The sequence below is a fragment of the Psittacula echo genome (assembly GCF_963264785.1).
Source record: "Psittacula echo genome assembly, chromosome: 7".
Classification (NCBI taxonomy): domain Eukaryota; kingdom Metazoa; phylum Chordata; class Aves; order Psittaciformes; family Psittacidae; genus Psittacula; species Psittacula echo.
The window spans coordinates 43,620,041-43,632,256 of record NC_137740.1 but is presented as its reverse complement, the minus strand read 5'-3'; the positions used below and the strand labels follow the sequence as shown (position 1 = coordinate 43,632,256).

General features: G+C 37.0%; 1 protein-coding gene across 1 annotated transcript in view; it reads right to left on the bottom strand.

Annotated features, from left to right (window-relative positions):
• SLC9A9 (solute carrier family 9 member A9) overlaps positions 1-12,216 on the bottom strand; it is a gene marked incomplete at both ends in the record, with an annotated part of 196,716 nt that overhangs the window by 106,908 nt on the left and 77,592 nt on the right. The window contains 2 exons of the mRNA XM_080623099.1: positions 9,833-9,938; positions 10,684-10,822. Coding sequence (XP_080479225.1) covers positions 9,833-9,938; positions 10,684-10,822 — 245 coding nt within the window. The remainder of the gene's footprint in view (positions 1-9,832; positions 9,939-10,683; positions 10,823-12,216) is intronic.

Genomic DNA, 12,216 nt, shown 5'->3' with positions numbered 1-12,216 from the left:
AAGAGTGTAACGACAATTTGTGTCAGCTCTGGACACTGACAAGGCAGAAGGAACCCACACAGGGAGAAAACAGAAAACAAACAAGCAAAACATATCACCAGTAATCATACATAAATGCCCATGGAGAAAGAAAGCTCTATACTTTTCTTAAACTTGGGGCATGTCTACATAGATAATTATTTACGCAACAGCTCAGGGCTTGTTCGTGCCCATTCCAATTATCATTCCCCTGGAAACCTCCACATGCACTTCCTAAAGCATGTGGAGCATGCAAGTTCTGCTCAGTTTCTGACTAGTTTTGTGAAAAGAGCACAAGAGCAATGACTGGTTTTATGCAAAGCCAGACTGCAGTGTGATCACTGCACACCTGTGATCTCTGGGGTTCACATATAGGCAGTTTTCCACCATCCATCCCACAGTGCTTTAGTTCTTGTGCCTTTCAGCTCTTTCTACTCACTGCTTCCCCTCTGAGCCCTAATTAGCATTTTAGTTCTGCTTCCTCATGGACTGCTCTGCAAATTGTTAGGTAATTTTTAGCTCATAGGCTGCTCACTTGTACTGAGATAACACTGATGAATCCAAGGAAACACATTGAGACAATAAAGGAAGCAAAAAGATACCTGTCCAGGTTTAGGCAATATCCATCCTTGTAATATGCAGCAGCTTTCTAGGCATTTATTGGGTTAAAGTAGCATGAACTGAAATATATAAACCAGTGCTACTGAAAGCAAAAAGCATGAAGTACAATTGTGAAAATAATCCCAGTCTGTACCTTCAGTCCTGGACTTGAAATTGGGTAAGGTTTCCTCCGTCTGCTCCAGGATGGTGACTCTTCTGAATTTACAAAGGCTGTCAAGAAGAGGCTCAGTGAGGGGGCAGAATCTACACTGCTGCAGGCTTTAGCATGGCAAACCTGATATAAAACAATCTGCTACTTCAAAAGGATTAATAGGAGCAGGCCAGGCTTCACATGGTCACAGGAAAAAATGGATGGTAATGTGCTGAGCAAGTATCAGGGGAAAGTGCTGGTGCCTCGGTAAGTTCTTTAACAGGTTTATCCTCCTTCCATAAAGCATTGTACAGATAAGAAAACATGGCAAAGGAAAAATTTAGACAATGCTGAAACTATTTCACTGGGCGGAGTGTGTCAATGTGTGTGTGTGTGTGAGTGGGTACTACACATTGCCACATACCAGTTAAAGTAATTGTTACCTTACCATGCCTTTCTCATATTTCTGACTCTCTTTGGATTGCTAATCATGAAAGTTTTGTCCAATAAAATCCAACTTCCTTTACTTGCAAGCCCCTCTTGTTTCTGGGAAGAGCTGAAGCCTGGCATTAATATGCCTTTGATGGAAGAAAAAAGTATGGAATACAAAATTCTGAGATGAATTTGGCACAAGGAATAACTGCCATCAGAAAGAAAATGAGAAAGCAAATCTTTTTTTTTTCCCCCACAAACCACAATGGACATCTTCTTTGCTTCTGGGTTCTCTTTATATTGTAAATTTACCTGTACTACTTCTCCAGAACAGAGTCTCTGTAGCCAAGAGAAATTCCACTGAGCTTTAACTGCTGCTGCTGTGCCTTTGTTGTTTAATATTTATTTTCTTATGTCTGTTTTGATATTTATTTTTTATAACTACACTAAGACTTTTCTTCACAATGTGGGGAGTAGTGAGATTGTTACTTAGAATCATAGAATCATAGAATAGTTAGGGTTGGAAAGGACCTTAAGATCATCTAGTTCCAACCCCCCTGCCATGGGGTACTTCCTAGATACATTCCAGGAAGTTCATGTTTTTCTGAGATCTAATTGTTCTTTTCAATGCATCTAAAATCTTTTTCCTCAGTAAGTGTATTTGATTGTGCAGAACCGATCTGGGGAGTTTAAAAATTCTCAAGGCATTAATAATGTGCAATGGAATGCTCAAACAATGAAATTTCAGTAAAAAAAAAAATACAGCCAATCAGTAATGTTGCTAAGTATCACTAGCTCTGGGCTCAGTAGCAGAAATGGAGATAAGAGTTTCTGATTCATTTTCTTCTAGATGAATCACCATGCCAAGTCTCGCATTTTTAATATTGACTATTAAATTCCACTATGATTATAAAATGTTTTTTGACTGCTAAGAAACTATTATTTACGGGTAGTGAGAAAACTGAGTGACATGAGGAATAAAATAGCCTAAATCTAATTTTACAATAGGAATAAATGATCTGAACCATGCAATTATGCAAGTGTAGAAACCAGATACCCTGTTTCCAGGGAAGACCAGGGGAATGCAGTGGAATATTTCAATTGCAGCAATTGAAGGCCGAATATGCACCAGCCGTGCCTCTCACAATGAATGGTTCATTAAAAGGCTTGGAGAAAATTGTTTGTAATGCATTGATATAAAAATGATTACTTAAAAGTAATGACCAATTGCATGTTAATGCAACAACAAAGGACAGAGAAGTACCTAAAGAGGCAAACACAGAACTTTTTAGTTAGAAGGATAAAACAACCTGGATTTCTTTGTAAGGCTATGAAAGCTGGATTTTGAAGTTAGCTGGGTATCTAAATATTATATGAACAGTGTATGGCAGATTAATTAGGTAATTAAATTATTGCAGGCTTTCTTTCACAGAGAAACAGGTAAGGCCAAACATGACAATATTGAGATTGGAAACAGGAAGTATTTATTAGATGCAGGGAGGCAGATAAACTGAGATGGTCCTTTGACCTGTTGTTATTGCTCAGTGCTTTAATTTCAGGATGTTGGAGACTTAGCTCATTTTTTCAGTGCTGTCACATTTTTTCATTTTTTAAGTGGCAAAATCATTACTTACTAATATACTTAGTACTATAATTGGTGATTTATTTAATTACTAACCTAAAATAAGCAGGGAACATTTTTAAAGGGAATGTGTGATTGCTTGTTAAGTGCAATACAGCTGCTTGTGTTTATTAGTGAAGTTAGTGAATTTTTTCACTAACTCACAATAAAATGGTTATAGTCACGATAAACTTTCACCTGCAACTCAACCTCTTTGAAAAGGTTTTATTAGAAATAAAATCCTAACATTTTATTTTTTTTTCTTCTTGTAACACAGAGAAATAATGATAGGTTGTTAATACAATTAGAGAAATTATTCATACATTACTTTTGCCAAATACTTGTAGTTGAAACTGTGGTTAGCACAAAAGCTTGTAATATCAAAAGATAATATAGGATAAAGGAGTAACTTGTATCTTTAAAAGCATTTTGCTGGCGGTGTTAACATTAACATGATAGTGTAAGCATTGATTTACAAGTGTTAATCTAAAAGCAATTCCTATGTTGTCTCCAAAAGACAAATCTTGGTTTGGATAATTTTACAAATAGGCAAAACGTTACATATCCTTGTTTTTAAATATCTGGTGCTAGGAGAGAAACTGTAAAAAGGTTTGTCTTTTATCATAGAAGACCAGCAGGTACAGTGTGCTTTTAATGCAAACCTGGAAGTGGCTGTCCACAATTTAAACTTCAGAATTTGCTAATCTAAGAGAATAAAACTGGCATTATGTTTCCAGCTGTCAGGTCTTTTAGTGATTAAAAAAAAAAAGAACTCAGAACGAACAAATGATCCAACCTCCATCTAACAAGGGAGTGGATGAAATGTATAACTCCATTTGAAAAGATCTATAGGTAAACTGACTGATTTTCATCCCAAATTTGAAGCATTCCAGAGCTTCAGAGATGCATTTTTAATGATGCACAATATTCTGCAAATGCCACAGTAAAACAAGCAACAAAATCTGGTCTTTCATCAGAGACAGTGAAATATGTGAAAAAGAGAATAATGAGTACTGGGTAATAGAGAAATTATTTAAGTCAGATAATGTTTACTTTGGAGTCATATTTATGTCAGAGTATCCCTACAGCAGTTACTGGGCACATCCCAGGGCATACTGATTTTGTGAGTGGCAGGAAATGAGGCACTGTGTTCTGCATCAAATTGTTTCAATAATAAGGCTATAAACCCAGTAGCAACAATATCCCTATTCAGTCTGTTTTCACTGAGGGTATGAAGTGTGACAAATCATTTTCTTGATGCTAAAGCAAAGATTTAAGGTTTCTTTCAGCAGACCTGCACCAATGCAGAACTAAAGCTGGTCCTTTGTTCATGAAGCTTTTATCTCTGGAGTTGTCTGAGGTTGATTTTATGTTGAAGTGACTTAAAGCAACAAAAGACAGAGCTGAGAGAGTTTTTTAGGCCCTCATATGAGGACTGATCACTGGTATTGCACCTGGCTGCTTCAAGCGATACCTGAGTTTCAGTGTTGTATTGTTGTAACCAGAAATGAATTGCTGAATTCAATTTGAATTGGAACTCCTATGCTGAGACATAACAGGTTTTATTCTAGATACACTGAACGCTTACCTGTTTATCCTGAACCTATTCACTAGCAGTAAGGCTTCACTGCTATGCAATTGATCATTGATGTCAGTTAGAGCTCTGTGCTGGAATATGTACTTTTCTCTAAAAATCACCTTTCTCTTTTTCTTTTACTGTCCTAAAAGGATGTCCCTACAACAGGACCTAAATTAGTCAAAGCCAAGCACTAACTCAAATATGCACATAGTCTGGTCAAGCGATGCTGTTGAATGGGATAACTGAAACTACACAGGGTATTGGATCTAGCTTATATGTCACCATAGTACGTCTAGAGCTTCCTCTGAAGTAAAGAGTCTGCAGGAGTTTAGAGCCATCTCTGAAGGTCTGTAGGCAAGTAACAGATTAGTAACTCATAGCAATCTAGCCCAGTTGTCACCTGAATCTATACAGCAGTCCAAATGTTATCTACTTATCTATGAATAGATATCTAAGAATAGCCAATATCTATCTAATTAGACCTAAATTTCATCCTTCCCTCCTGGGATGGCAGAAGCACAGCTTAAAGCAGTTGAGGTCTCTTTCCTTTTGACCTGGAAGCCAAGGTCAAATCATCCTCATTGCTGGGAGAAGCCTGTCTACTTCTCTGTATGACTCAACATGGCACATTACTGATGAAGAAAGGAAAGAAAACCACAAAGTTTAGAATTTAAAACCCAGAATAACTTCCTTTCCTTGAATTATGTCAGCTCTGTGAACTAAAGCCAATCAGGTACCAACATGCATTATGCTCACAGTGCTCAGAACTGCAGTCAGAAATGTTTGGGTAGATCGCTTCTGAGAGTGATACAAGAATGACCAGTCACAACATTTTAAATAAGGGAAGATACAAAAGTAGCACAAAACTGCCCCAGTGAGAGACCAGATCTTCAGACTTGTCCTGGATACATCAGTCATAATAAGCTGCTGCTTATTACCATTTTTTTTGGAAGAAAAGCTTTCTCACTTGGTATACTCTGTGCTCCTGTGAGCCCCTGAATAAGAAGGCAAATGTGAGACACATATCACAAAATGTTCCGACAAGAATTGCTGAAGGTAAGGAAGCAGCAGTAATTTATTATCACAAGCTATTTCCTTTATAATGATCAGAAAACAAGAATTTTGGGCTAGGCTCTGAAAACCAGTAAAGGAAAATAGATGAACCCGCCCAAGATTTTTTTGTTCAAGATCTATTGTCTTTCTTGGCTTCATAGCACAGGCCTTTGACATGTCAAAATTAGAGGTGGTTGGCCATACTTTTGATACTTTTGCACTGATAGATTCTACATGACTTTGAAGTATGCATTTATTAATTACATACATGCAAATAAATTCACGTACGTATATTTGAGTGCTTTTTTTGCAGGTATATTAGTTTCTTTTTATTTGAATGGCTACTTAGTTCAAGCAGTTGCAGATAGAGAAGGTCTAACTGGGGTGAACATTAAATGACCATGCACATCATGGAATCTTTCTCAGACTAATGACCAAGTATTTATGATTTTATTTTTTTTTAAGATCCTGCTAGTAAATAATCTGTAATGAAGTTTGAAAGTTAGAGCAACATTGACCTTACTATAATACTCTATTATTACAACTTTGCTCTGCAGTCAGGAATGATATACTTCAGGGCAAATCAGGAAGTGCACAAATTAGATTCTACTCTATCAGAATCAATTCATCATGCATATGTCACAGCCTGATGATACAGCTATAAGATTAATAACCAAAACATTAATTTATAATTTAAATTTATCAGTGTAACCATAATTGTGTCGTCATCCCAGATTTTTATTTTGATTTGCTGATTTGATCACATCCATTGTTTAACCAGGGTCAGGCCATACATTGTGTGTTCTATATCATGTGATGTCTTGAGGTAGAGGAATAAAATATTTTATAAAATGTCCATTTTTTCTTCTCTCCATTTGTATTTTATTTTAAAAATCTGCAAGCTAAACAAGCGAGCTCTACCACCTACTATACTTACACAAAACCAGTATAGCCTATTATTTATAAATTATGATGAACTTCAATATTAGACTTCAAATGACTCATAGTGATTGAAGAACTAGTGTGGAAGGCATTATAAGAATAAATTATTTTGCAATTATATTACTTAATGGCTACATAATAATATAATATCTATGTCTAGTGTTAATCTTTTGAAGTTCATTTAGAAAGAATTAACAGAGAAAACACAGTATCCAAACAAAATGAAGATGAGTATAGGCATAAGTGTACAAAGGATCAAGTTAATTTTTGAAGCAAGTCTAGTGAAGTTAAGACTACAAACTAGGAATTTAGTTAATTGAATAGAGTGGTCAAGCAGTGTTGCATGGTTATGATGTGCTCTTACTTCTAATAATTGCTTTGGAGGATAAACACGCTTGACTGTAAAACTAGACGTATGCATTAAGAGAGACAAAGGGAATAAGCTGGAAAAGGTTGGAAATGATAGAGTCAGTGGATTAAGAGCTGTGTTCAGAAGGATAACAGGCTTTTCCCTGGGCTCCCCACACCTTCTGCAACAGGTACTTCATGCATAACATACCAATGTGGGAGACCGCGCACAATAACTGCTTTTTTAACCGATTTCTTAACCAGTACAGTAATTCTCCTGCTGAACTGCATGTTTAAAGTAATATTTTGAAAGGAGGGGAGTTTGAGCTATTTCAGATGAGACTGAGAGATGAGAGCAATATAAAACTTGGTTAAACCAGACAACTAAAAATAACCATTCTAAAGTGTAGTGTTAGCACAGTGCTAATAAAATCAATGCATTTGCAAAACACAGCTTTGAACTTCTGAAACTGCAAAAAGGGCTCCATGAGGTTTTTTCCACTCTGACAGTTTCTAACAAAAGCCTTTCACAGAAACTAAATGAGAAAGACTCAACTGATGAAACTTTCAAGATTAAACTTTGCCTTCTCACAAAAGTATGATTAAATAATCTGCACCTGAAACTCAGAACACACCCATGGAAAAAAGGCTAGTGACAGACCCAAAAGGGCTTGATATGTTTCTTTGGAATCTGTGTGTTGACAGAGCACTTGCGCTTTTTATGCCTACATCACGTCTTTTATTTATAAGGAATAGATAAATTTCTCAACAATTTTCTTTCCCCCCCCTTAAGTTAGAACTTTACTTTGATTCCAATCTCTTTCTTTGGCTCCTCCTCTGTTAATTTAAAATTTCTTCCCATCTATAGTGTTTAATAATTAAGTTTTTTCTTCCAGATATTTTATAGATTGCAAAAGAAAAGAGAAAGGAATAGCTTTTCAGAGTAACTACCAGGAGAGACTATGCTGTCTGTCATCACATTTGCAATACACAAAAAAGACACGTCAATTATTTTTTGGCTGGACATACAGTCTGTTCCTATGTCCAAGAAATGGAAATTACGTTTGGTGCAGGCTGTGAAAGATATTAGTGTTTCCCTTACAAATCCACTTTTTGGGTATAATGTATAACTTCTCAGTTGTGCATTTGCTGAAAAATAGCATCCTTGTTCTCTTCTAGGAATGTATTTTTAAACAGACTTTCCTTGGATGCCACTGGATTAGGAAGTCAGTACCCCCAGTTAGGGGCAAGTGATTATCTATCATCCTTCTTTGCTTCCTTTTTTTTTTTTTTGTAGTAATCAAGTCACATTTTTAAGGGCTTGTGGTTTAACCCCAGCTGGCAACTAAGAGCTAAGCTCCACATAGCTGCTTACTCACCTTCCCTTGGTGGGATGGGGGAAGAGTAAAAGTGAGAAAACTCATGGGTTCAGATAAAGGCAGTTTAATAGGTAAAGCAAAAGCTGTGCACACAAACAAAGCAAGAAATTAATTTGCTGCTTCCCATCAGCAGCCATCTCCAGGAAAGCAGACTCCATCATGCATAATGGTGACTTGGGAAGACAGACACCATCACTTCAAAAGTCTTCCCCCTTCCCTCTTCTCCCCCCAGCTTTATATGCTAGGATATCCCATATGTAACATCATATGGTATGGGATATCCCTTGGATCAGTTGGGGTCAGGTGTCCTGGTTGTGTCCCCTCTCAAGTCCCTGTGCACCCCCAGCCTACTTGATGACGGGGTGGGGTAAGGAGAGGAGCAGAAAGGCCTTGGCTCTGTGTAAGCACTGCTCAGCAATAATGAAAACATTCCTGAATTATCAGCACTGTTTCCAACACAAATCCAAAACACAGCCCCATACTGGCTATCCAGCCCAAACCAGCACAGAGCCATTAAAACAGAAAATGGACTTTTATTTCAGCTGGTATCAGATTTTCATTCATGTGATGAAATATCACTCTTTCGTTTAGTCCATGTGCCCCTCTTTTTATTCATTGGCCTGAAGATTTTGGCAGTAAGCAAGATGCAAAATTGTATATTTAATAAGATGAAGTTGCCAAACATGCAGAAGTAAATATCCATTTGCAAATAGTAAGATTGTGTGGCTAATATTAAAAAAGTAACATGCTGGCTTCATAAAAGTCAGTAAAAATATAACTGTTGACTTCAAAGAACTTTGAACAATTTTGCAAACAAAACAGCATGGGCTGCATTAACACTCCATTAAGCAGTTTTCTTCCCCTGCCTTTCCCTGACTTTAATTAGAGCACTAGATTTCAGAGATGACAGCATTAAGAACATTGAAACGACCAGGATCTTACCAACTTTGTTCTTTCAAATCAAACTATACAATAGGTTGCTGTCTAGGTAAACAATATCCATTTTCGATTTTTGCCTTAACTCCTGTGGACTCTGTAATGCAGTCCCTGGGTATGTACTTGACTGTGATTGTACAATTCCTTTCTCAGTGTTAATGAAAAAAACGATCAGATCGCATGTCTTTCTACCTGTTACTGAGACATGACTGTACCTCTTCTGCTGCAAAAGGTGTTTATATAGGTGCACTGAACAAGGTGATTTAAAAAAAAAAACAAACCAAAAACAAACCCAAAACCCATCCAGAGATGGCTGCAACCCACTGGCAGTGTTGAGGATGGCCCTGTCCAATGTTCAGTCATTGATGGAAAAAAGGAGAGACTAGGACAGGCAGTGCATGCAGAGGAGCACACAGTCTCTGACAGTCACATGGCACTTCGTATTTCCTCCCTCGTACTTACTGACATCTTTGGTCCTATAGCTGGGCAGAAAATAGTGGAATTCATAGTGGCATAATGGGACTAATAGGAATGGGACAATGTAAGGAACATAAGCAAGAAAGACTGAGGACTTTAGCCTGATCTAGTAAGTCTGTCTGGAAGAGCTATTCAGTGTCTCTACAGATTTGTTCTTAAAGATGAAACTATCTTCAATATAGTAACTGAGTTTTAGAAGCTTTATGTATGATGTCATGCCCAAAATAAATGTACCATTTTCCCATTCTAGGAGCATATTATGAAATTGCTTTTATTCAGTATGATGCAACACTTACCTGTAAGACCAGCAGCTTCTGCTGACAAGAAGGCACTCCAGGACAGGAGGAAAAACAGACCTGTTTCCAACATAGGAAACTCACATAGCTTTGTAAATTTTGTCAAGTGCAGAAAGATTATTAAGGAAAAATAAAATCCCAAATGTTTTGTAAGTGAAAATTGCCCCCAACCTGATAAAGGATGAAAGAAAGCAAGCTAACCCCCTACACCACCTATACATGTTGAGTTTAGGAAAAACTGCACACCCTCTAAATTACCTTAAAGAGGAAAATCCAGTGGAGGTTTTAAACAGGTGAATTCTACAAGTCAGCTATTTCAAGTACTTTTGTGAGTTTTGAATTAATGCCTCACTGGTTGCATTTGATATTCTTTGCCCAGGAAAAGGGGAAAGTAAGTAATTTTTTTCCAGTTTTGTAAAAACCTGGCATTTATTTACCTTTGCATCAATGCAAGAAACATGAAAATCACTGCTGTTTCTACAATTGTATTTTACAGTAAAAATGCAGGACAACAGATATGCCTTTTATTTCTAACTTAGATAAACTGACTGACTGGATTTGTAGTCTCGTGTTTTAACCTCAAAATTCTTCAAAACGCTCCCCTAAAAATTTAATTATTTATAAATAGTAAAATAAAGACCAGAGTCTTGCCTAATGTTGAAAAAAAGCAATTCTTTGTGGCTTCTGACAAATGAACTTTCCTGGCAATTTATGATTTGACGATTTTTTTGAGAGTCTTGAATCACCAGAGGAAAGGTTAAGGCTCAAACTAAGGATATTCAGTCTTAGATATCACACATTTTTTTGAACATCTATAGATTTTCTGTCTGAAAACAAACCATAAAGGATATTAAAGCTGTGACAATAGCATAAGAAGATCCCATGGCAAATGATCCAGCAAAGATTCCCAGGAAATTTCCCACTGACTGGAAGAAAGCAGCAGCATCAAATGTGTTAGGATTCTCCTTAGGACTGTAAATGGATATGGAACTGAAAAGAAAATGAAGGGATGGGGGAGAGGGAGAGAAAAGGGAATAATGAAGTCAATCACATTGTTATGATTTTGAAATGAATAATTGAAAATTGACATCTTAGGGACCCAAAATGCAAAATAAGGCTTCTTTCTCTCTCAGCTTCTTGTCTCTCTTAATGCATAATGGCAGATTGGAGAGCAAAGCAGATGGAGACTAGGGGAGTGGATGGACCAGTTTATTTTCAAGGTATCACAGTGGAAATCAATAGTCTACTGCCAGTCAGTAAACATTTTTCTACTAGAAGCGCCATAAAGAATATTGTTTCTAGGCCAACTAAACATTAAAAGGTGGTAGGTGTATAAGAACATTGCAGGGAACATAAATAACTTTGAATTATTTATTGGTCATATGTCTTCAGAGCAGTTATATATTCACAAATATTCTTGATAAAAAGTGCAGCTTTATGGCTGAGGCTCAAATGGGTAACACAAATCACAGTAGGTACCAAATCTGCACAGCAATCTTGTCATAAACCATCTAATAGTTCCCTTCTTGGTATAAATAGAGCTTCATAAATAGAGTTGAAACCCTATCAAGAGCTCAACAGTAGGAAACCTTGTGGATAGAATGAGTGCTGTCCCACAGAAAGAAACTGCTGCAGTTGGCAAAGGTCACCTTCTGTATCCCAGCCCTGGGTACAGCCATTAAGAGTACTTCTGAATGGGAAATGATGCTACCAAAGGGAAGGCTGTGCACTAAAGCATTTTTCAGTTTCAGAGCTGTTACTTGCCTCTAGTCAGTTATTGCCCAGAATACTAGTAACACAAAGTATGTATACCTTTTTTTCTTGTCAAAACATTAAATTTAACAGATGCAAAATAGTTCTAAGCCTCCCAAACTAATTGAGCAACATTTTAGATCTTTGTGGTTCTGTTGCTTTCAGTACTGTAGATCTTTTATGTTCATTGTCAAAGAAAATGGAGTCAGCTTGGCATCGTATTCAAGAAAGCAGCTTGGATTGCTGGAAAATGATTGGTATTTTAAGCATCAAAAATTTAGAATTTTAAAAATGGTTTGAATATTTTAAGCTCTTGCGTATTAAGACTCTGATCCCTGCAGTCTGATGTCTTCCATCTGGAGATGAGGTTTGGAGATGAAGCTCTGTATGGAGGATTTTCTAAAAAGTTGTATTCATTTAGGAATTCATTTAGGAATGATGAAGACATGTGAAAATAGATTTTATGCTTTCAGTCTATAAAAAAGCACAAGGATTCTAAAGGCATATGGTGGAGCACCACTAAAAATGACTGGTGAATACTTATCCTCTACAACAGTGTCCTGGGGGGAAAAGGGGGGGAGTGAGAGAGTGGCTGCATGGTTCTGGGCTACCGGCTGGGCTTAAACCATGAC